Consider the following 24,242-nt stretch of genomic DNA (forward strand, 5'->3'; position numbering starts at 1 on the left):
TGATGTCTTCCAGGGCTTCCCATACTTCTCTTTGGTGACTGACTTGATCAGCTGAGTCTGTTGTTCTCTATTTAAGGTTGCACCTAGTTTCATAATATTTGGATTAATAGCTGGAATACTTCCGGCTCTTGACCCCAGAAGTTTTTTATAGTACCCTAGTATTTCTGCTTCTATATCATCCTCCATTACTAGTTGAGCTCCCACATCATTTGTTAGACTTTGGATTCCATTCAGGTGATTCCTATTCTTCATTTGTGCAAAGAAGTAGGCTGAGTTAGAATCCCCCAGCTTCAACCATTGGACTCTGGATCTTTGTTTGTATATGCTTTCTTCTATCTTCCCCCATTTTTCTAGCTCACACTTCAATTCTTTCTCCTTCTCAACCAGCTCTATATTCTGTAGTTTAGAGCTCATTTCCTCTTGTATTCCCTGCAATTCCCTCCTAATCTCTTTTATCCTTTCATCAACCCCTTTGTAGTGCTGTGTGTTTATAGTTTTAATTATTTCCTTTACACCTTTAAGATTGTTCCATACTGCCTGCATTATTCCATTTGTGTTCCTATCTTGCTAAACTTCTTCAATGTGCTACATGAATTGGGGATGGTCAGCAATGCAGTTGAAAAACTTGAATGGCCTGTTCTTTCTTCCTTGTGTTACTGATTACTAACTTCAGTGGTGAGTGGTCAGATACCATTGGTTCAAGCACCTGCACTTTCACATTTGGCATTGTCATCATCCAGGTTATATTCACAAGTGCCCTGTCAATCCTGCTATATGTATGGTTGTTGGTCCATGTATAGCTCCTTCCCATATATTGCAATTCATTCATCCCTGTGTCCCCCATATACTCCTTAAAGTCTTTTGTTTCCATCTCTTGTATCTTTGAACCATGTTGTCTATCTTGAGGATGTAGTACAGCATTATAGTCACCCATAGCTAGCCAAGGCCCCTGCTGAATACTGTGTATTTGCCTCAGCTTACACCATAGCTTCAATCTATCTTTAATTGTATGTAACCCATATATTGCTGAAAATCCAAATGTGATTGCTTTTGAAATAACTCTGACTTGGCCATGTATCAGTTGCTCCTATATTTCCACTGGTTCAAATGTATATATCCTGGGGTCCCAAACTATCCAGATTCTGCTTTTATGGTTTACACTAGCATTAGATATCCATTTCCAACCAGGTGCTATCTTCTTTATCACCTCATTTGTTTTGTGCTCTTTTATTCTATGTTCTACTAGTGTTATAATTGCTTTATTATTCCCTTTTATAAACTCCTTTACCTCCTTTTGCTTATATGTTTTATTCAACCCCCTAACATTCCAAGTTACCACACTCATACAGGTATAAAATAGGGGTGATGAAACAACTCCTGCACCTCTGATCTCCTCATCTGCATGTTACTTGTACCTGGTTCATCATGTGTTTGATGCTTTGCCAAGCTTTGGAATCCATTGCTTCCTGGTGGCTCCTGCTCCTCAACTTGTTTAGCCTTAGCTGCCCTAGCTGCTGATTTCCCTAGGACTGTTATCCACCCCTCCTCCTTTTCCTGTGCATCTTTGTTTTTTTATTCTGGTACAGGCTGTTGAGTAGTCTCAGCTGCTTTCTGTTGCTCAATCTCCTTCTTCTCATTACTAGCTTCTCTGTCAGTTCTGAGCCACACTTGCTTGGTTCTGACTTCCTTTCTCTGCTGCACCATCCTTTGTGGTTGTGCTGGTTTAGTCTCAGCACAATCATGTCCTATTTTTAGACATTTTGTGCAGTATTTTGGCTCCCAGTCATAAGTGACTTCCTGTTGAATTATCCTCCCCTTGTGGTCCTGTAGCTTCACATACCTAGGTAGAGGTTTTGTAATATCTATTTCAATCAACATTCGTGCATAAGAGATCCTAACAGAGCCAGTGGTACATTCATCTGCATACACCGAATTTCCCAATATACTGCCTATCTTACTTAGAGATTTCATACCCCAGCAATTGATGGGTAGATTTGGGAATCTCACCCATAAGGGAATAGTTTTCAGGACTTCATCATGAAGATTGAAATCTTCTGACCATGCCTTCATTATTATGGGCTTGTTGTTGATTGTGTGAGGTCCAGAGTATAGCACCTTGTCTCTCTCCTCTAGATTACTAAACCTTATCACAAAATATCCTTCGTTGTGGTAGTATATTTGTGGTTTCACTGAGAATTTGCCCATTGAGCTCACTCCTGTTTGTTTTTAACAAGTGTATTTCTTTTAAACAAGACAATAGTCATTAGAATATTTTTAAGTTCATATTTGATTACGTTAATATGATTTTAACTCATAATTTCTTACGCATAGATATTTTCAAAGTCAAGCTCTTTTGAATTCAATCCCTTTTTTAATCATTTATACACTCTACACTTAGCCTTAATTATCTTAAGTCCGATTGATTAACCATTTTAATATGGATCTTAAAGAGTGCCTTACACCTTCTCTTTAAGATTAATTGAACCCTTGTCTTAGAATCTCTAATGTTTAGTATACCAACAATAGATAATTTAGGTGTCCTAACTCACCTTTTAATATAATTAGGTGGCGACTCTTTAGTTAATAATTAATTAAGGAATCACCAATATGTCATAGCCTAATTTGACCCGTGTTAAAATGGTGTATAACACATTCTCCTAAGGTCTCTCATATGGAGGTTGCTGTACAACCGGTTCGTTATGTTAAGCAGTCACCTGGAGCTGGAATCCTATTGTCATCTGCCCATTCTCCTCTATCACTGCTTATTATGATGCTGATTAGGCTTCGTGCCCAAATACTCGTCGGTCTGTTACAGGATATTTTGTTAAATTTGGCACTTCTCTAGTGTCTTGAAAATCCAAGAAACAGTCAACTATCTATAGAAGTTCTGCGGAGGCAGAATATAGGAGCCTTGCCTCGACAGTTGCTGAGCTTGTCTGGCTTCTTGGATTATTTAAGGAATTGAATGTGAATGTTCAGCTGCCTATCTCTTTATACCATGACAATAAATCAGCCATCCAAATAGCTACTAATTCTGTTTTTCATGAGCGAACCAAACACATCGACATCGATTGTCATTTTATCCGGGAGAAGGTCAAGCAGGGATTGGTAAATCTTCAGTATTTGGCTTCCTCAGAGCAACATGTTGATATTCTCACCAAAGGGCTTACTCAGCTTCAGCATCATTATCTGATGTCCAAGCTAGGTGTCACAATCCGGATTTTCCACCTTCGGGAGTCGTGATGGCGCCTACTCGAAATAGCTAGGCAAGCCACGAAATTAGAAATCATTAACTCTTTTGTTTTAATCCTTTTTACAACTTAGATTAACAAGTGATAAACATTTAAATAACAACGGAATATGAGATTAAGCGGAAGACTTAAGCAAAATAAATCAAAATAATACTGTAATGACCCGACTGGTCGTTTTGCATTTTTGAACCCTGTTCCCTTAAATAAAACTTCCCGCACTTGCTTTAGCTAATTTATGACTTGCGAGGACGAGTGGTTCGGGAGTTAGAAGAGTTTTGAGAAAGAACAAGTCTAGTTGCTTCTTTAAGTTTCTTTAAAAAGGCCAAGTTTGACTTCGGTCAACATTTTGGGGAAACGGACCCGGAATCATGATTTGATAATTTCTGAGGGTCCGCGGGAAAATATAGGACCTGGTCCTATGCCCGAAATCGAATTCCGAGGTCCCTAGCCTGAGTAATGAATTTTTATGTGAAATTATTAAGTTTAAGTTTCAAAGATTTAAATAAACTAAGAAATCATTGTTTCCATAGGTATCGGGTTCGTATTTCGATTCCGGAACTTGGTGCAAGTCCGAAATATCAGTTAAGACTTACCCGTAAAATTTGGTGTCAATCCGAGTAGTTTAAGGGCGTTTTGACCCGTTGGAGGAGAATTAAGAACTTGAAGTTCAATGATTTGATTCATTTACTTTTGGGGGTTGATTCCTCGATTTAGCGTTGTTTTGAGTGTTTCGAGGGTTCGAGTAGGTCCGCCTCGTGATTTCAGACTTGTCGGTATGTTCGGGCGGGGCTCGGGAGCCCCGAGCGTCAAATGGTCGAGGTTCGAGTGAAGTTGGAAATTTAGAAAGGGTTGGGATTTTGCTGCTTCTGTCATAACCGCATCTGCGGTTCTTGGGCCGCAGAAGCGGGACCGCAGATGCGGTCTAATGGTCGCTGAAGCGGAAGGGGCCAGGCCCAGGGGAAACCGCAGAAGCGGACCCCCGGCCGCAGAAGCGGTCCACCTGTCCCAGGCCCAGAACCGCAGAAGCGGTGGGCTTTCCGCTGAAGCGGACTCGCAGAAGCGAGGTTTTGACCGCAGAAGCGGCCCAGGCCCCCTTGCCCATTTCCGCAAAAGCGGCTTATGCCCGCAGAAGCGGAAATCCTTCCGCAGAAGCGGAAATCACTGGGGACAGAAGGGTTCATTAATACGAACTCAAACTCATTTCTCTCACTTTTCACTACACACTTGGGCAATTTTGGGGGTTTCAAAGAGAGAGTTTCCACAAATCATTGCAAGGTAAGTAATCCCCACTCACTTTTAGTTCAAATACATAAACATTAGGTAGATTTAACACTAAAAATTAGGTAAAATCAAGAGATTAGAGTTAAACCTAGGGTTTAATCAAAACTAAGATTTAATCCTATAATTTGCCATGAAATGAACTAGAAATCATATATTTGTGATCCTTAGGTGGTAGAGAACAACTTCCTTCGAAAAATATTGGAATCCGGGCACGTGGGCCCGGGGTCGGAATTTAGGAAACTTGTATTAATGGTTAGGAAATTGCTTAAACAATTAGAATTTAACCTTGTAAGCTCTTATTGACTAGTTCTTACTTATTTTAATTAGTTGGTGCTCGTTTGGCTATGAATTGAGGGTTTGGGCTTATTCTTGATATCGGAAGTGCGCTTCGGAGCGAGGTGAGTCTCCTTTCTAACCTCGTAAGAGGGAATCGTCCCCTTAGGATTAATGTTTGAGTGTTTGTTGCTAAATGCGGGGACTACGCACGCGTTAGGTGACGAGAGCCCGTGCGTAGCTACTACTATGTTAAATGTCCGGGTAGCTTAGGACCTATAACATGCCTATTAAATATATCTCTTATGTTAATTTGTTGTTATGAACACCTAGTGTGTACTAGAGACTTAAAAGGGGATATAAGCATACTTGACTAGTTAATTAAGTTTGGTTTGGTATTTTTGACCATTTATGTGCCATGTGTGTGAACTTGATATTTCATCCTTATTTGTGGATCGGGCCTATCGCCTCGGTATGAATAGATGCATCTATAGGCGCGCCGTCGACCCTCGGCAAGTGCATAGTTTATTTCGGGCCGTCGCCTCGGTATTATGTGCGCAAGTTAATTGTGGAAAAGCTTATACATGCTTTATTTTGCCATTATCTCATATGATAAATTATAAACTTGATGCTGTAAAGTTCTTGACTTATACCACTTGCCATAAACTGTTGATGCTTGTAAATTCCATGATTTGAACTCATCACACGTATATATATTTTAATTGACCTTAGTAAGTATCGAGTCGACCTCTCGTCTCTACTTCTTCGAGATAAGACGGGATACTTACTGGGTACATGTTGTTTATGTACTCATGCTACACTTCTGTACTTAAATGTACAGGATTTGAGGCAGGTGGATCCGGACATCATTCTGGTGCATATCAGCGAGCGCGTCTAGGACTTCTGCGGTGAGATGCATTCCCTTCTTGTCGATCCGCAGCCGAAGAATTCTTCCTTGTATTTTTGTTGTTTCTGTCTATCCTGATTCAGACAGTAGGATAGGGTATTATTCTTTTTGTGTATATTCTACTAGTTGCCCGTAGCTTGTGACACCAGGTTCTGGCACACACAGTGGTAGACGTTATTTTGGGTTGTATAACTGTCTTTATATTTTATTGACCATTACTTGTTTTTAACTTTAAATTGGAAAAAATCTATTATAATGGTTTTTGGCAAAGATAAAAGGAGAATTTAATTATACTTCCGCGTTGGCTGGCCTAACAAATGGCATCGGGCGCCATCACGACCTATTATGGAAAATGTGTCGTGACAACATGGTATCAGAGCACTAGGTTCACGTAGGTCTCACGAGTTACGGGCAAACCTAATAGAGTCTTGTAGATCCATAGGGAGACGTCTGTATTTATCTTCGAGAGGCTATAGGGTGTTAGGAAAGACTACTCTTTATTCATTTTCCATCGTGCAGTGGTCAGTGTACTAAATTTCCTCTTCTATTCTCTCACAGATAGTGAGGACTCGTACCGCCGACGTTCTGGACCCGGGAGGAGCTGCTCCCCCCGTTGCCAAAGGCCGAGGTAAAGGCCGGGGGAGGGCACCGGCCCGTGGTAGGGGACGAGGGCGTCCCATAGCTATTCTAGTTGTACCACCAGCAGACCCTGCGGGGGATCCCACTATTGAGGAGCAGGGCGAGGCGCCTGCGGCTGTGCCTACTCCGGCGGATTTCATGACTGCGCTGGGATTTCAGGAGGTCATGGGCCGTATGCTTCGGTTCATGGACACCATGACTCAGGCTGGTTTATTTCCAGCAGACCCAGCTGCTTCGCAGGCAAGAGGGGGAGCACAGACCCTTACTGCCCAGGCTCCAGTTCATGCAGCTGCGGTATATCAGACTCCGGGTGCACTACCCGCAGAGGGGGTTCAGCCAGTTGCTGCAGCGGCACCCCAGCCTAGGCCAAGCTGTGGAGTTCGATCCGCAGAAGTTACTGGACAGATGGACCAGACTTCACCCTCCAGTCTTCGGAGGTGAGCGTCATGAGGACGCTCAGGATTTCATCGACAGGTGCAGGGACAAACTGCACGCTATGAGGATATTGGAGTCGCATGGAGTCGACTTCACTACTTTTCAGCTTGAGGGCAGGGCCCGTAGATGGTGGCAGTCCTATGTTCTTGGTAGGCCCGCCGGTTCTCCTCCCATCACTTGGGGTCAGTTCGTACAGTTGTTCCTGGACAGGTATATTCCGCCCTCTGAGAGGGAAGAGCTGCGGTATCAGTTTGAGCACCTTGAGCAGGGTCAGATGTTTGTGACCGACTATGAGGCGAGTTTTTCTGAGTTATCTCGCCATGCACTTATGATACTCCCTACGGATGTAGAGAGAGTGCAGAGGTTTGTCGCCGGATTGCAGCCCAGTATTCGATCGGGTATGGCCCGAGAGGTGGAGATGGGTACAAAGTATCAGCTTGTGGTCGAGATTGCTCGCCGGATTGAGGGATATCGTCAGAGGGTAGGGACCAGATATAGCAGGACAAGAGAGCCAGATTCTTTGGAGAGTTCAGAGGTGCCCCAGCTAGGGGCAGAGGTCAGTATGGGAGGGGTCAGCCCAGTAGGCCCCCATCTTCAGCACCACCACCTCCCGCCCGGGGTGCTCCAGCACGCCCCTATTTCAGTGCCATGCTAGAGAGTTCCTACCGCCCGCCAGCTATTCAGGGTTCTTCCAGTGGGTATTCAGGTCCTCGGGGTTCTTCTGGTCCCTACTTCAGTGCTATGCCGGAGACTTCATATCGACCACCGGCTATCCAGGCTCCTCCCATGGGGTCTACGAGTCATCAGGGACAGTCATCAGGGCAGCAGGTCGCCGCACCACGTTTTTTTGAGTGCGGTGACACAGGCCACATGAGGAGATACTACCCCAGGCTTAGGGGCAAGGCAGTACAGCAGGGGCAGCAGCCCATGACTCCAGCACCAGCGGCCCAGCCACCTAGAGGTGGAGGGCAGAGTGGTAGAGGCCGATCCAGAGGTGGAGGCTAGACAGGGAGAGGTCAGGCAGCTACTCCTCAGTCAGGTGGAGGCCAGACAACCAGTGCTCCAGCTAGATTCTATGCTCTTCCAGCCAGGCCGGATGCATTGGCCTCAGATGCCGTCATCACAGGTATTATCTCCGTCAGCGGTAGAGATGCATCGGTATTATTTGATCCAGGGTCTACTTATTCTTATGTATCATCTCTGTTTGCTCGTTTCCTGGCTATTTCTCCTGAGCATTTTAGAAGGAATTTTATAAGTTTGGCTTACAGTGCATTTCAGTGTTATCGATGTCCGTTTGGGATTCCGAGACTGTGAATAGCTCCGTATGGTGATTCTGGAGTTGGGGGCGCGATCAGAAGTGAATTCGGAGGTCCGTAGGTCATTTTGGAGCCATTTGGCTAAAGATAGAAATTTGAAGGTTTTGAGAAGTTTGACCGGAAGTGGACTTTTTGATATCGGGGTCGGAATCCGATTCCGACAGTTAGAGTAGGTCCGTAATGTTAAATATGACTTGTGTGCAAAATTTGAGGTCAATCGGACATGATTTGATAGGTTTAAACATCGGAAGTAGAAGTTGAAAAGTTCAAAGTTCATAAAGCTGGAATCGGGGTGTAACTCATGGTTTTAGCGTTGTTTGATATGATTTGAGGCCTCGAGCAAGTCCGTAATGTGTTTCGGGATTGGTTGGTAGGTTTGGTTGAGGTCTCGGGGGCCTCGGGTGGATTCCGGGTGGTTAATGGATCGAATTTGGAGTTGAAGAAAAGCTGAGGCAGCTGATATCTGGTATTTCCGCACCTGCAAAGATTTGGCCNTTTCACTACACACTTGGGCGATTTTGGGGGTTTCAAAGAGAGAGTTTCCACATATCATTGCAAGGTAAGTAATCTCCACTCACTTTTAGTTCAAATACATAAACATTAGGTAGATTTAACACTAAAAATTAGGTAAAATCAAGAGATTAGAGTTAGACCTAGGGTTTAATCAAAACTAAAATTTAATCCTATAATTTGCCATGAAATGAACTAGAAATCATATATTTGTGATCCTTAGGTGGTAGAGAACAACTTTCTTCGAAAAATATTGGAATCACGTGGGCCCGGGGTCGAAATTTAGGAAACTTGTATTAATGGTTAGGAAATTGCTTAAACAATTAGAATTTAACCTTGTAAGCTCTTATTGACTAGTTCTTACTTATTTTAATTTGTTGGTGCTCGTTTGTCTACGAATTGAGGGTTTGGGCTTATTCTTGATATCGGAAGTGCGCTTCGGAGCGAGGTGAGTCTCCTTTCTAACCTTGTAAGAGGGAATTGTCCCCTTATGATTAATGTTTGAGTGTTTGTTGCTAAATGCGGGGACTACGCACGCGTTAGGTGACGAGAGCCCGTGCGTAGCTACTACTATGTTAAATGTTCGGGTAGCTTAGGACCTACAACATGCCTATTAAATATATCTCTTATGTTAATTTGTTGTTATGAACACCTAGTGTGTACTAGAGACTTAAAAGGGGATATAAGCATACTTGACTAGTTAATTAAGTTTGGTTTGGTATTTTTGACCATTTATGTGCCATGTGTGTGAACTTGATATTTCATCCTTATTTGTGGATCGGGCCGATCGCCTCGGTATGAATAGATGCATCTATAGGCGCGCCGTCGACCCTCGGCAAGTGCACAGTTTATTTCTGTTGGTTCAGGCCGTCGCCTTGGTATTATGTGCGCATGTTAATTGTGGAAAAGCTTATACATGCTTTATTTTGCCATTATCTCATATGATAAATTATAAACTTGATGCTGTAAAGTTCTTGACTTATACCACTTGCCATAAACTATTGATGCTTGTAAATTCCATGATTTGAACTCATCACACTTATATATATTTTAATTGACCTTAGTAAGTATCGAGTCGACCTCTCGTCTCTACTTCTTCGAGATTAGACGGGATACTTACTGGGTACATGCTGGTTATGTACTCATGCTACACTTCTGTACTTAAATGTACAGGATTTGAGGCAGATGGATCCGAACATCATTCTGGTGCATATCAGTGAGCGCGTCTGGGACTTCTGCGGTGAGCTGCATTCCCTTTTTGCCGATCCGCAGCCGAAGAAGTCTTCCTTGTATTTTTGTTGTTTCTGTCTATCCTGATTCCGGCAGTAGGATAGGGTATTATTCTTTTTGTGTATATTCTACTAGTTGCCCGTAGCTTGTGACACCAGGTTCTGGCACACACAGTGGTAGACGTTATTTTAGGTTGTATAACTGTCTTTATATTTTATTGATCTTTACTGGTTTTTAACTTTAAATCGGGAAAAATCTATTATAATGGTTTTTGGCAAAGGTAAAAGGAGAATCTAATTATACTTCCGCGTTGGCTGGCCTGACAAATGGCGTCGGGCGCCATCACGACCTATTATGGAAAATGGGTCGTGACAAATACGAGAATCAACATATGCCTCTACCCAGAAACTGGTGTCACAACATTCAAGGACTACTAAGATTACTACATACAACTGTTTGAAAGAAAGTAACACTACCTGTATCGAATACAAGAGATAACAGAGCATAATAAAAGATAGAGGAGACGCCGGGCCTGTGGACGCCTGCAGGGCTACCTCGGTGTCTCGGTGGACTGAAGGTTGGCTCCCCTACTACTGCTGACCAAGTGCTGATCCGGTATCTGCACATAAGTGCAGAGTGTAGCATCAGCATAACCGACCCCATATGTTGGTAAGTGCCTGGCCTAACCCCGGCGAGGTAGTGACGAGGCTAGGACCAGACTCCAGATAAACATGTGTAGTTATATATATATATATATATATATATAGCGGAAAGATAGACGGAAATAAACAATTAAAGCTGGGGAGGGGAAGCATGCTTCGGGGATAGCAGATAAGACAGAATCTGAAGAGAATAATAAGGAAACCAAAATTTAACTTCTAACACGGATAAGGAAAAATAAAGGCAGATTTCACTTTCAGTACACATCTTGTTATAGGCGTGCAACCCGATCCCATTTCTCTTATCTTGTTGTAGGCGTACCACCCGATCCCATTTTAGTAAATCTTGTGGTAGGCGTACCACCCGCTCCCATTTCATCAAATCTTGTGGTAGGCGTACCACCTGCTCCCATTTCATCAAACCTTGTGGTAGGCGTACCACCCGCTCCCATCTCAAGCCAATACCAAATCACAAGGAAATCCCGGCAAGGGAACAAAAGCAATATAATACTTCCCGGCAAGGGAACAATAATAACAAAACAAACATCCCAGCAAGGGAGAATCAGCTATATCCAATCTTAACTCAACTTCTACTCAGCTCAATTAATACCAATACTCAGTCATAAATAAGATCCACAAAAATAAACTAAATCCTTGCTCAATATTCGAGAATCATCAATTAAAGCATTCGTAGTATCAATTAAGAACACAACAACTATCAATTTAAGACTCACGGTCATGCTCGACACCAACGTATAGATACTCGTCACCATGCCTATACGTCGTACTCAACAAGAATCAATTAGCAAATAGGACACAACACCTAATCCCTCAAGCTAAGGTTAGACCGGACACTTACCTCAAACTTCCACGACCAACTCAATTCTCAAATATCGCCTTTCCTTTCGAATTCGGCTCATATTCAATTGTATCTATACATAATCGACTTAATAACATCAATAAATGCTAAATAATCCAATTCCAATGCTTAATTATAGCTTTCTAATCATTCTTCCCAAAAATCCAAAAATCGACCCCGGGCTCGCTTGGTCAAAACACGAGGTTCGAACCAAAATTCGATAACCCATTCACCCACGAGCCCGAATATATAATTAGTTTCAAAATTCGACCCCAAAACGAGGTCTAAATCATAATTAATCAAAAAGCCCTAACTCTACCCAAATCCCTAATTTTTTACCCTTAGTTACATATTTTATGCTTAGAAATCTAGTAGGTGTTGATGGAAATTGAAGAAAATGAGTCTAAGATTACATACCTATGAAGTTGTGGTGAAATCCTCTTTAAAAAATCGCCCAATTTGGAGTTAAGATGAAGAAGTTATGAAATTTTGCAAAAATCCCGTATTAGCTTCTGTTTTAAGTGCTGGGCGACAGTGTTCATCGCGTTCGCGAGAACACTGTCGCGATCGCGAAGGGCTGCCAGAAGTAGACTTACTCGATCGCGATATCCTACGCATTCGCGAAGGGTTGACCCCTCTGACCTTCGCGTTCGCGGACCAACATACGCGTTCACGTAGAAGAATCGACAACATCCCAGCCCCCTCCAATTAACACTACGCGTTCGCATCACACAGGTCGCGTTCGCGATGAGCAATCCCCTAGAGATCCGCGCTCGCGACTGTGGCTTCACGTTCGCGATGGACAAATCCACCCCTGTCCCCATTTACCTTACGCGATCGTGAGAGTTACTACGCGATCGCGATGAACAACAGGTTTGAGCACCTGCAGCAGAATTTCTGCAACTTTTTCTTAAGTCTAAAACTTCCCGAATCACATCCGTAACACACCCGAGCCCTCGGGGCTCCTGACCAAATGCACGTACTAGCTCAACAACATCATACGAACTTATCCGTGCGATCAAATCGGCAAAATAACCTCAATAACAACGAATTAAACCTCAAAATCATAGAATTTTCTCAAACTTCATAAAACATCAACTTTAGCAATTTATGTCCGAATCACGTCAAACAGACTCCGTTTTTCATCAAATTTCACAGATACATCTTAAATCATATATAAGATCTGTACCGGGCGCCGGAACCAAAATACGGGCTCGATACCACCATGGTCTAATCAAATTTCATTTCGAATTTTCTTAAACAATTTCAGAAAATAATTTTCTTTAAAAATTCATTTCTCGGGCTTGGGACCTTGGAATTCGATTCCGGGCATACGCCCAAGTCCCATATTTTCCTACGGACCCTCCGGGACCGTCAAATCACGGGTCCGGGTCCGTTTACCCAAAACGTTGACCGAAGTCAAATTTATTCATTTTATAGTCAAAACTTATCATTTTTCACAGATTTTCACATTTAGGCTTTCTGGCTACGCGCCCGGACTGCGCACGCAAATCGAGGCGACTTTAAATGAGGTTTTCAAGGCCTCGGAGACACAGAATTCAATTAAAAGCAAGTGATAACCTTTTGGATCATCACACTAGGCATGAAGAACCTCTTCATATCTCCTAGCTTGGGGAGGGGGGGGGGTAGGGGGGGGGAGGGTTAGAGGAATTGACAACCTGCACTAGGGTTACTTAACCATGGCTACTTTACTGTTTAACTGTTTTAGTTAGTTGTAATAGTAGTAACTAACTTTAGAGGTCGTTAGTCACAACTGTTATCCAGCTGTGATTAGCCCAGGTATGAATAGATTAGGCTATCCTCTATAAACGACTTGTAGCTCCATATGTATAGATAGGACTCATTTTATCAATTGCTCTACCTTCTAATCTCAGCTTCTTCTTCATAGTTCTCTCATCTTCTTCATTCAAGTGTTTAATCAATTCACTCAATTCATCGATCAATGGAGATTTAACAAAAATTCATTCAAAATAACTTAAAATATGTATGAAGATACTAGGGTACGGCCTTAATAATCTTCTTTTGATAAGAACCTGCTTTTCATTAACCATTTCTAATTAATTTCAGGCTTTCTTTTCAAGTCAAACTACTAGGACCTAGACAACCTTTGACTTGCACCCTATATACCTAGCAACTAGGGTACTTGTCCCATGATACAACCCAAAGAACAAAAGTGAAACACATAAGTACAAAATTAGCTGAATGGGAACAAACTGGACCACATTTAGAAACCAGACCAAGTGCTTTACAACAATTAATCCATATATTATGGTGTGTTTTGGTAGGAAGGGAAATATTTCCTTATCAAGAGAAGGGAAAATATTTTCCAAAACTCCTTCTCAACCTTCCATACCCTCACCAACCCAAATTCTATTTTTTCGTTTTTCTACCCCCCGCCCCTCCCCCCTTGAGAAAAAAATATTTTTTAATATATTTACGGATTAGAAATTCTGCTGTTTCGAAAATTTAGCGATTCGAAAGTTTATGAAAAATGTAGGTTTGGAAGGTTGTTGGTTTGAAAGTTTATGACTTCATGTTTTATTATATCTAAATTATTTATGAATACTCTTGAGAAGTCATTTTCCTTAATTTACGTACCAAACACCGAAAAATGAATAAGATTACTACTTGTTTTCTTGAAAAACATTTTCCGTTATACGAAAAACACCCTATATATTTAAACTTTAGATACTGTCAACGGAAAAATACAGTTGTATCATGCTTTGTCTAGTCAACTTTGATAAGCTTCGTATGCAGCTGCTTCAATTGTCTTTCACAGCTCTGAAATACCAAGTAGAGTACGAACAAATCGCTGATCCATAAATAGACCAACGTGCAACTAACAGGAGTATAATTTCGGCTTCCTCCAAAATTTTGACATCATAACAATCTAAACAAGCGTGTTCTACTCTTCTTCCTTTTTTAAAGAGTAACAATCAAAATCCAAATAAGCGTTTACAAAGCACAATGGGCTTTATTTATCAGTTACACCCAATTGTTTACATTTCAAGCTTGCATCAAAGCCAGCCTCAAGCAGAAATAGATGAATGAGAAACTAGAGGCGAAAGGGATTTACTGACAAGAAAATTTATCTCAAGATAGTATTTTACATTTCTCTGACATGAAGATCACAATAAAATGTTAAGACACCAGCATCAGTGGTCGTGCCCTTGTGTTGTGCATTCGAAACACATAATTTCATATCATCTGAATATCATTTGTGGACTGATGAAGGAAATAGCAGGAATGCCTTGCCAGAAACACATCATCAGCAATGTTGTTGCAGTGGATGACCAGTGTCCTCTAGGAAACAGTAGCATAGAGCTAGGGATCCAAAATTTAAATAATCGCCCATCAACAAAACCTTGGATGAAGCTTAATGTGCACTGCTTTTTCTATTCATCACGTCGTGGTAATACAAAAGCACGCACATTGGCTGACCAAGGATGCAGAAAAAGCACCAGAACATCATATTGCCCACCTAGAAAGATTCCCCATATATAATCTAATATTAATCGCTTGCATTATACTCTACATGGATTTAGAAGGAGCCGGGGAGGGGGGGGGGGGGGGTAGCTTAGCGTATGGAAATATAACATACCATCGAGCTTTGGAACTTGTTCTGTAAGAAGTTTGTGAGTATGACCAAAGGAACCTGAGAAACAACACCATATTTTATTGTTCAGCATGGACAACTAAGATAGAAAACCTTGGCTTTCAATTGTTTTTTTTTCATTTGTTAATGCTTTAAAAGCAGTTTTCTTTGGAAACACAAAGTGAGTTTAAATTCAATGCAATTATGGGTACTATCTATAGTAAAGCATAAATGGCAACCTGGTAACTAACTCAATTCCAATAACATGTTAGGTCACTATGTTAGATGCCATTACCTGGAACATAATTCCACTGAATGCCCACCACTTGAAAAGGCGACATGGAACAGCAATACACAGCTGCAGATACGCCGGAACATGTCATCTCAAACCAATCGTAAGCTGACATTACCTCCTTTCACCATAAAATATGGAAGAGGGACAGAAACAACATACCTCGTGGAAAACAGCGGATACAAGGAAAGCAATCAGTATTGCAACCCCCTGCACCAAGTGTTAGCAAGTATTAGTCTTGTCAAAGCAGTGAGTGCAAGATCATTTGAGGCAGCAGGTTGGCGCTTTATCCTATTTGCAGACTCATCAATTAACTGAGATCTGACAGGAAAATGTAAAACATACACTGAATTGCCAGCTAAAGAAGTACTTTATGATGGTCGAATATCAGAGGCAATCTTTTTTCTTTTCTTTTGCTATTTCATTCAGAATATAGGTGTAATCTTGAGGTTTTATACCCATCTACATTGGAAATATTGGTGCTTGAAAATCGGCCAGAGATGAAAGATGGAAGTGCTATCATAAATTTTCTGAGAAAGAGCATTTTGAATAAAAACTCATCAAGTGAACACAGATTGCCGCACAACTGAAAGTAAAGGTAATTCCTTCTGCCTCAGTATAGTAAAAGAAAAGCAGACGAAATATAGTTAGTTAATTAGGAGATGAGAGCAGAAGGAAATAGGACACAAAGAAGCCCAAAAGAGCAATTAAGAGTGTGAAGGTACCTTTGGAATTCCGTTTCTTAAGCAAGGGAAATAAATGTGACGAACCATCCACTTATGAACAGGCTGCAATAGCCACCAGATACATGGTTACTAATGTTGCCGAATAACGAAAAATGCTTGACAAAGATGTAAGCTTAATATCATGTGCTTGCACTTAGATTTGTAAAGCTCCACCAACCCCTAGAGACCTTATTACCCAACCTTAAATCCCACGATTATTTTGTCCTCCATTACCAGTAAAGCCCCTGGATAGAATTTCTTTATGCAAGTCTTAGGACACATAAGTGTTTTGATCTCACATTTTGGAAAATCTCTCTAAGGTGACCTGATTATACCTTTTATTTAAGCTTTTTTGCATTTTACCAACTAAATTTTCTGGACACACGTTGGTGTCTTAAACTCTTTAGGCTTACACTTCACCACCTACTTCTTTTACATAGCCTTTGCATTAGTCACATGTTGAAAGATTGTGTTAAAGCCAACTTGGAGTGAAAGAGAAGACAGACATTTGCTTCTGTGAAAAAAAGCTGTACTTAGTGACAAAACAAACCAAGAATGACGACAGGATATAACATCATTCGAAATGTATTTTTGGTATTCTACTTCTTGGTCAATAAGACAACCACATGTTTGCATGCATAAGAATCAGGCAATGATATAGAAAAAAAGCAGATACACATACCATATTCCACATCCTCCAGTACTGATAACAGCAGCCGCAGCACCCAATCACGTAACAAAATGAATAAGAAACTCCAACCAGCTCTGAAACAGTTCAGATATAACCAAAAAGTCAAAGTGATATTTGAATCTACCTCATCAATTGTTTTGGCATTCCACCAATCCTTGTAGAACTCACGATCACCAAAACATAGAAGTTCCGCAAGTATATTTAGCCTGAATACAAAGTTAAGTGATGTAAATAGAGCTCATTCTCTTTGATGCAAGGGCACATAAGCCAAATATGTGTTTCAGTTTATTCAGAGGTAAAACGTTAAGCTCTGTGCTTCATGGAAAAGGTGAAGCTTTTCATATTCATTAACACAAAAGCCATTTCAAAGAAAAAGCAAAGAGATGAATCATGATATCATGATTTTGATGCTTTAACACTAACAAAGACAAGGAAGAATACATTGTCTAAACATCTGATGAGATGAGTTCTAATGTCATGTGAATAACCATAACTGTTCAAAGGATTCAAACAGAGCCTTGGCATTAAGGCATTCACAACTTAGAGGCACTTGCTTGTTCTTGGGACTTTTTTCCTCTTTTATTTTGTTTGGGGTTGGGGGCAGGCAGATATATACTGTTACTAAAACCATTCAGGCTCATTGAGAACCTCCAGGTTCCTTTAGTGAACCTTTCTAATCCCCCCCCCCCCCCATAGTAAGCACTAATTGTGTTTAGAAACTCCAATTACAGTAAAAGGTAATCCATGATTTAATAGTAACAGCTTGTTTGGATGGTTGTTACCTGTTCATGTTGTATTGTATCGTATTGTTACTTTAAATACAATGTTATTATGATTGTTACTTAAATTTTATTGTATCGTATCGTTTAAATCTGTCGTTATGTAACGACGAAAAGTGCTACTTTATGGAACAACTGATTTGGTGTGGTCGCGTTGTTTCCTTATTTTTTTTTTCTCTCATCTTGCCCTTTTTTATTATTAAATAATTTTATTTTATCCTTTACTCTACCTTTTTATATAATAATATTACCTCGTACCTTACTTTTTCTTTATAATATTGCAAGTTTATTCTTCATATTATTGGTGCATGATATTATGAAACGACGGCAAACAATACAATCTATCCAAACATTGTATACATCAAAACGATATAGTACAATACTATACGATACATTATGAAACAATACATAACAACCATCCAAACAAGTTGTGAGTAAATGACCATTAAAAGTTCAAAGAAACATGTTTCAATTGAAAAAGGGGGAAACTGTGCAGACATACACTTCAATGATGTTAATGATACTTGTTCTCAATTTTAAAGCACAAATCTCTGGCAAAAAAAACAATTCGGACATTGAACATAGGGAAAAGATGTAAAGAGTATATGAAATAAAGGTAGAGGGACATACCAAAGATGAAAGAAGCAGTAAAACATGCAGAGCCAGACATATAAATTTGGGACCGAAAGCTTCAATACCCTCTCGATGGCATATAAAAGGTTTCCTTTCAAAGGATGTTGTGAGTTTTGCACAATTGGGTTAATGTACTGCACAAGGATGCATCCCGTCAGAATATATTTACGCTTTACTGGAGCAAATGCAGTTCGAACCTTCAAGAAATAATCACCTGTTCTATGATAAATCCCATCAATCCTGTAAATATTACAAGCTTGATGAATTGGCGTGCCACCCAACCTTTGCGAATGCATGGAGTGCGGGGATAGCTAAGCTTCAGATAACACAATAAATAAACCCAAAAAATAATGAGTTAGATGCCAGAAACCTCCTAGAGTGAACTCTCTCTTTTCCCTTAAATAGGTTTTTGATTAAAAATGGGATTTAATAATAAGATGAAAGCATATATTATTAAAAGAAAGGACGAGGGCAACACCATAAGTTATAAATCCAGATAGAAAAAGAGGCCCTTCCATAAAGATAATCACGGATTGAACTTTGCCAATAGAGTCTTAGCTTCCTATTGATCTCGATCAGTCATAGCTTAATTTTTTGGTTGAGAGTTGTCTTTCTGAACCAGACCCGAAATTAGTTCGAGAAAATATGCTAAAGTAGTCAAAATGGATGAATATGTTCAATTCAATAAAGAGAATTGGAATGGTAAGAACTGAGTCATTATTTCAATGTCTGGCAGGGTCACTAATGATAACTGAGATCCTATCACTACAAATACAAGAATATAATCTTGCTGACAGAAGGAAGAGTGAGGACTCGATTATGGTATCCATTGAATGTAGCCCCAGTGCGTCTAAACAAACTGCAGGCATTTTTATTCCTAAAAAAAGACAATATGGAATTAGAAGGAATCAGATGGGAAACAGAGCAGATTTTGTTGCGAACTCAATTGCCAAATTGTTGTTAAGTCTTCATGTTCCATTTATCAAAAATCAATTTGCAAGACTTAACTTATCCTACCTGATAACATAATGTTGGCGCAACCATGAAGTAAGTCAAACTCTTGAAGCTAACATCATAAGAGTAATCCCCATCTGAAGTTTCATCCTAACAACATAAATAAGCAAGATATAAGAGACTCAATATCTTCAATAGCGCTCACAGGAGCAGAATGCTAACAAGTCTTCCAAAGGTTAAAGAGCAGAGTTGGTTAATCGAGTGATTTTTAATACACCACAAATGAAGCTTTAATCAACTGCAGAACCTCTGGGTCCATCAGAAGAGGATATAGATTAATCATACCTTATCCATAGACTTTGCGAGCTGTCTCATATCATGATTTGTATGTGCGTAAGATACCAGCTTCATCCACACAATACAAGCAACTAGCATCAATATGACACCAGACAGAAAAGCAGAATCACACCTGCGCAATTTAAAACGCATTGACTTGTTATTATTTTCAATATTATCATCTAGCCTACAAAAATAATAGTTGGACAGGTATAATTAGAAATGCTCCCCTCGTAATTGGTAATCCAAATTTACATCAGTAGTCGTCCTTCCCAATATCCCAAAACGAAGGTTTAAAAACATCTTGACCAGTAAAACTTAGAAACAGATATTAGTTCCTATGCAGAACTCCTCTCCCAATAAATGGGCAACTTTTGACATCTAAGATATTCACCAGTTGTAGCTAAAAAAATTCTCAGTTAACCACAAACATGGCAGTCAGCAAGGGCCACCCATCATACACTTCTAAGAGGATGTATATCAAAGTTTCATGACTACAGAGCATAAGAACATACCCGAGAATGACCAGAACTGGATACAAAATGGCAACTGTTGTTATAGTTATGTGAAGAGTAACCACCGCCTGCAGAATCAGAAAGAAAATTTCATGATTAACTTTGAGTCTTAGAGTAATGAAGGATCATAACAAGTTCAATCGTCAAAACATCAGAAAGGATAAAACACAACGGCCACAGACAGTATAAACCTCCTTCACTATAAACAGGAATAAGAATCAGTGAGAACACTATGTGAAAGAAATATTTACTTTTCATAAACAACAAAGGATTTTAGGAAGAAAAAAAAGGCAGAGAAAAAGAGGTGATTTCGACTTACACGCTCAGTCAAACGCCTCTGCAGTGACAACTTCTCCACAAGAAAAGCAGCGAGTGGCAAAATTTGGAGACTCAGACTGGAAGCACATCAAGACTTTCATTTTTTTGTCTAAAGAATAGTAGGTATTAAGACCAGACCAGAGAAAGAGAAGGGATCAAGATGGCAATACCAGCACATTAGAAGCGGCCAATCTCTTAACGACTTCGAGCTAAACCAAAAGCCAGCCCTAATTAAAAGGCCATACTGCAATAGTAGTCAAGAGTTTGTCATCAGCAACACAATACTTAAAAAACATTTTGAAATGACATATCATATCTTTTGTAACCCTATTCCTATTCATTGCTTGGCTTTAATGTGACACTGATACAAGTGGCCAGGGTACAAATCGCATTGTTAATCAAATTGATTAGAATGATATTACAGAAAGATGTATACCTTCATCATGATTAGAATGATATTACAGAAAGATGTATACCTTCATCAAGTTCTCGATAATCAGCCTGCTGTTAACAGCAATCAGCACCACCACACAGAGATTGAACAGCCCTGCGTGACTCTACCACGTGAATCATATATTGGGTGTTAGCAAAGAGGTATATGGCCGCTTTTGTGCAGAGCTACAAGCACTAGTGAGCCACATGAAATGGAATCAAGAAAGCCGCAAAATTGAAATTCTTTGGTCTACTAAAAGTTTGTACACTTCCACTTTCCTCATTAGTTCACAAATAGTTAGTGCATACTGATAATAATTGTTACCATTCTACAAAATTAGTGAATACTGACAATATAGCATAGTTACTCTTATGCTCCTTATAAAATAATATAGTAACTCTTATGCTATAAGCACTTGTGAGCCACATGAAATGCAATCCAGAAAAACATGACACTCAGATTCTTTAGTCTGTAGATATCCATTGTCTTCATTAGTTTATAAGTGAGAACTATAATTTTGCACAGTAACTCTTAGCATTTGTCAAGGTCTCCTGCTACATTTTTCACTATAAGCACAGTACATGGTAAACATTTCTACTCGTTCAACTGTCGGTGAAAATACCTGTTTGTGATCAAACCAAATATCACAAGAGCTCATTACCTAATACCTATTGACCATATTGTATATATCATCCTAGATCATGCAGCGTCAAAACCTATTATTCAGATGATGGATTAAGGAGCAGCTTCTCTTGTGTCATGATCACTGACAGTAGCAGGACTACCTTTTTGGTTGACCTCTTTGTCTTAATACACTATCTTTCTGATGATGGGTAAGCAAAACTTCTTTTTCGCATGATCACTGGCAGTAGCAGGAATATCTTTTGGTAATCATAGACTAAAGGTTGATACATCTACAACAACAATAACAACAAACCCAGTGGAAACCCACAAGTGGGGTCTAGGAAGGGTAACGTGTACGCAGACATCATAAGCTAGAGAGGTTGTTTCCGATAGACCTTCGGCTCAATAACAATGAAAAGGAAGCAATAAACAAATAATAGCAACAACACGTAATAGGCAGCGGAAGCAAATGGCAGAGTGTAATAACAAAGATCTAGGAATACGATAAAGGTTGATACATCTAAAAACTGAAAACAGAACATGAAAGCAATTTGGATTGCAAATTTTTGACTTAGACTCTAGGTTAGCCATGAGATTGGACGAAGTACATCAAGGACGCTTGCGATACCTAGTTTGCACTGATATGGGACAGTCTTTTTGATGTTCATGCGTAAAAAGGACAAACTACAGCACACTGAGATACAACTGATCCTTTTTAGTAGAAAATATCATTCAAGCAAATGTGAAAGTCATGTTGCCTGATGACAACATAGGCTTATGGAAAACCCTAACTGCATTTAATAGTGGTATGCTTCTTATTCTTCACCTAATTTTTCAGCATTTAGTATCATCTGTATTGATCTGAACTTGATTCTTTATTATGGTGTGTTTTGGGAAGGATATCCTTTATAACTCTAGTGCATGGAGTCAACAGACAATAAGAATATATTTTCCCAGCTCAAGAACAAAAGCAAATCAAAAGATAAAATTTGACTCATCGTTGAGCAAGTGGTTCAATGAAAAATGTAAAAGTTATGTTACAACCTAAGCTTATATGTCCCCCTCTAACTTTGGTTTCTTTTACCATCATCAAACAACTCATTTGTCGAGTTCAACAGAAGCTACTTCACATATGACAATGTGAACAATGACCACAAAACAACGACAACAGCAACATCAACCCAGTAACAATGGTCACATAACATTGTGGATTTCACAACATGGATGAGAGTTGAGACCACATGAAATGAAGAAATACAATTTTGTTTGAAGAAAAATAAGATTTTACTTCTTTTTTCAGCCCTGTTTCAGCATGTTTTGCAGTCCATTACGACAAAGATTCTCCTTTTCTTTACCATCTCAAGAAAATTAATCCTCAAATATGACTATAAATAGAAAATTAACAGTTCTGTAGAATGCAAATAATTAAGGTGCAGAAGGTGTTCTCTGTCATCAACAGCTCACAGCATGATTTTTTCCGACTCAAACATAGACCCGATATTGAGTGTCTATGTACTTCTAATTATGCTAACCGATTACCATCACCACTATCATTCCCAGCTTTAGCAGGTAATCAGCCAACTGAGAAATACTTATGAATTTATGTGGTTAGACGCCTTCCTATAAATCACAGACCAAAAAGAAAAATCCTAAAATAGACGTGCTACCAATAAACACGAGGCTTGTTAGACCTCCTATGCAAGGAGGAAGCACAAATAAGGAGTCACCTAACTACTAGGCCTAACCTTACACCATCTAGAATAAGCTAAATTCCTCTGTTAAACGCATCTTAGCAAACTCAAATTCTAATATCATAAGCTTACATACAGTTTAAGAAACTGAATTTACGAAATGTAATATTCCAACACAGCAACAGGTCAAAATAGCACGGCGAATAGTGCACATGACACACCTGTTTGAAAATGGCGTCGGAGCTGAGAGGACTCTCCTTGATTCGCCGGTGAGCTGGTGCCGACGCCCTGTAAGCAAATTTAAACGGCGTCGTTGTTGTTTCCGTTGATTTGCTTTCCTCACCATTCGCAACATTATCATTCCTGTCCTCCTCCTTTCGAATAACATCACTGGACTCACCAACCGATTTACTCCGCTCATTCACCGTTTCCCATCCAGCACCGCTGCCACACACATCTCTTCTATCTTCGCTTGTATTCGCATCCGATCTGTCGATTGCACTAACCGCTTCAAAACCATTACTGCCACGTCTCCTCCGAACCGAGTGATTAAGATTGGAGTTGAGGTTCTCAATACCTGAAGTCGTCGTCGTCATTTCGACGCTCTCCGGCAATTCCATGATCGCCATTGCTTACTTTCGCCGAATCACAGAAATCACAGAATAGAAAGTAATGGATACTTCTAGAAAGAGTAAGAAAATCGTGAAGAGAGAGTTTGAATAAACACCAAAAATCAAAATCAACCTTCACATGCAATGAGTCGTTGTTATTGGGGAAAAAAAAGAATGACAGAAAAAGAGGATCTAAGAAAAAAGTAACGGAGGATTGGGTGAGATTTCGAAAACTAATTATGATTTGCTAGTTAAGGCGGTTAGATTTTGATTTTGATTTTTTACTTTTTCTGTATTCGTAATTGTAATACTGGATTTATATTATGTGCAATAGAGGAATATGGTGGAATTTGTGCAATTTTCTAGGAGGATGGGTCAAAGAAGGAAGTGACAAAGATCTTGAAAAGCCGCTTGGAAGTTTATGAGAGGAGGCAAATTTTATAAGCGTGCCGAAGAAGACGTCATGTTTATAGAGGACAAAAAATGGTTAAATGCATTAACTGCGGATTAAGAATAAAAAATTTTATTATAACTTATAAGTTCGTTATGTATAGGAGGTTCGTTTTGAGGTACTAGATCGTGTTTGTCTTTTCTTTTTTAAACCTTTAAAAAGACATGTGTGTTCACACTAATCTTACTATTTTCCATATATAGCTCTGGACCC

The 24,242-nt window shown here is 39.9% G+C and overlaps 1 protein-coding gene across 2 annotated transcripts; it reads right to left on the bottom strand.

Annotated features, from left to right (window-relative positions):
- Positions 1-14,269: 14,269 nt before the first annotated feature.
- Positions 14,270-24,012, bottom strand: LOC109219417 (diacylglycerol O-acyltransferase 1-like). Of its 2 annotated transcripts, XM_019383878.1 has the most exons (16): positions 23,189-24,011; positions 20,696-20,776; positions 20,390-20,463; positions 20,221-20,296; positions 19,902-19,969; positions 19,396-19,519; positions 19,114-19,200; positions 18,311-18,412; positions 18,094-18,230; positions 16,809-16,890; positions 16,676-16,696; positions 15,994-16,056; positions 15,431-15,478; positions 15,272-15,334; positions 14,983-15,036; positions 14,270-14,862 (listed from the first exon to the last, which is right to left on the bottom strand). In XM_019383878.1, the coding sequence occupies exons 1-16, from the start codon at positions 23,594-23,596 to the stop codon at positions 14,758-14,760; spliced, it is 1,593 nt and encodes a 530-aa protein (XP_019239423.1). In that variant the 5' UTR covers positions 23,597-24,011; the 3' UTR covers positions 14,270-14,757. The 2 variants fall into 2 exon arrangements, with proteins under 2 accessions (XP_019239423.1, XP_019239424.1); XM_019383879.1 differs by lacking the exons at positions 14,270-14,862; positions 14,983-15,036; positions 15,272-15,334; positions 15,431-15,478 and adding an exon at positions 15,485-15,589 and having other exon boundaries at positions 23,189-24,012.
- Between the last annotated feature and the right edge of the window lie 230 nt (positions 24,013-24,242).

This window comes from Nicotiana attenuata, unplaced genomic scaffold (genome assembly GCF_001879085.1).
Source record: "Nicotiana attenuata strain UT unplaced genomic scaffold, NIATTr2, whole genome shotgun sequence".
NCBI classification, from domain to species: domain Eukaryota; kingdom Viridiplantae; phylum Streptophyta; class Magnoliopsida; order Solanales; family Solanaceae; genus Nicotiana; species Nicotiana attenuata.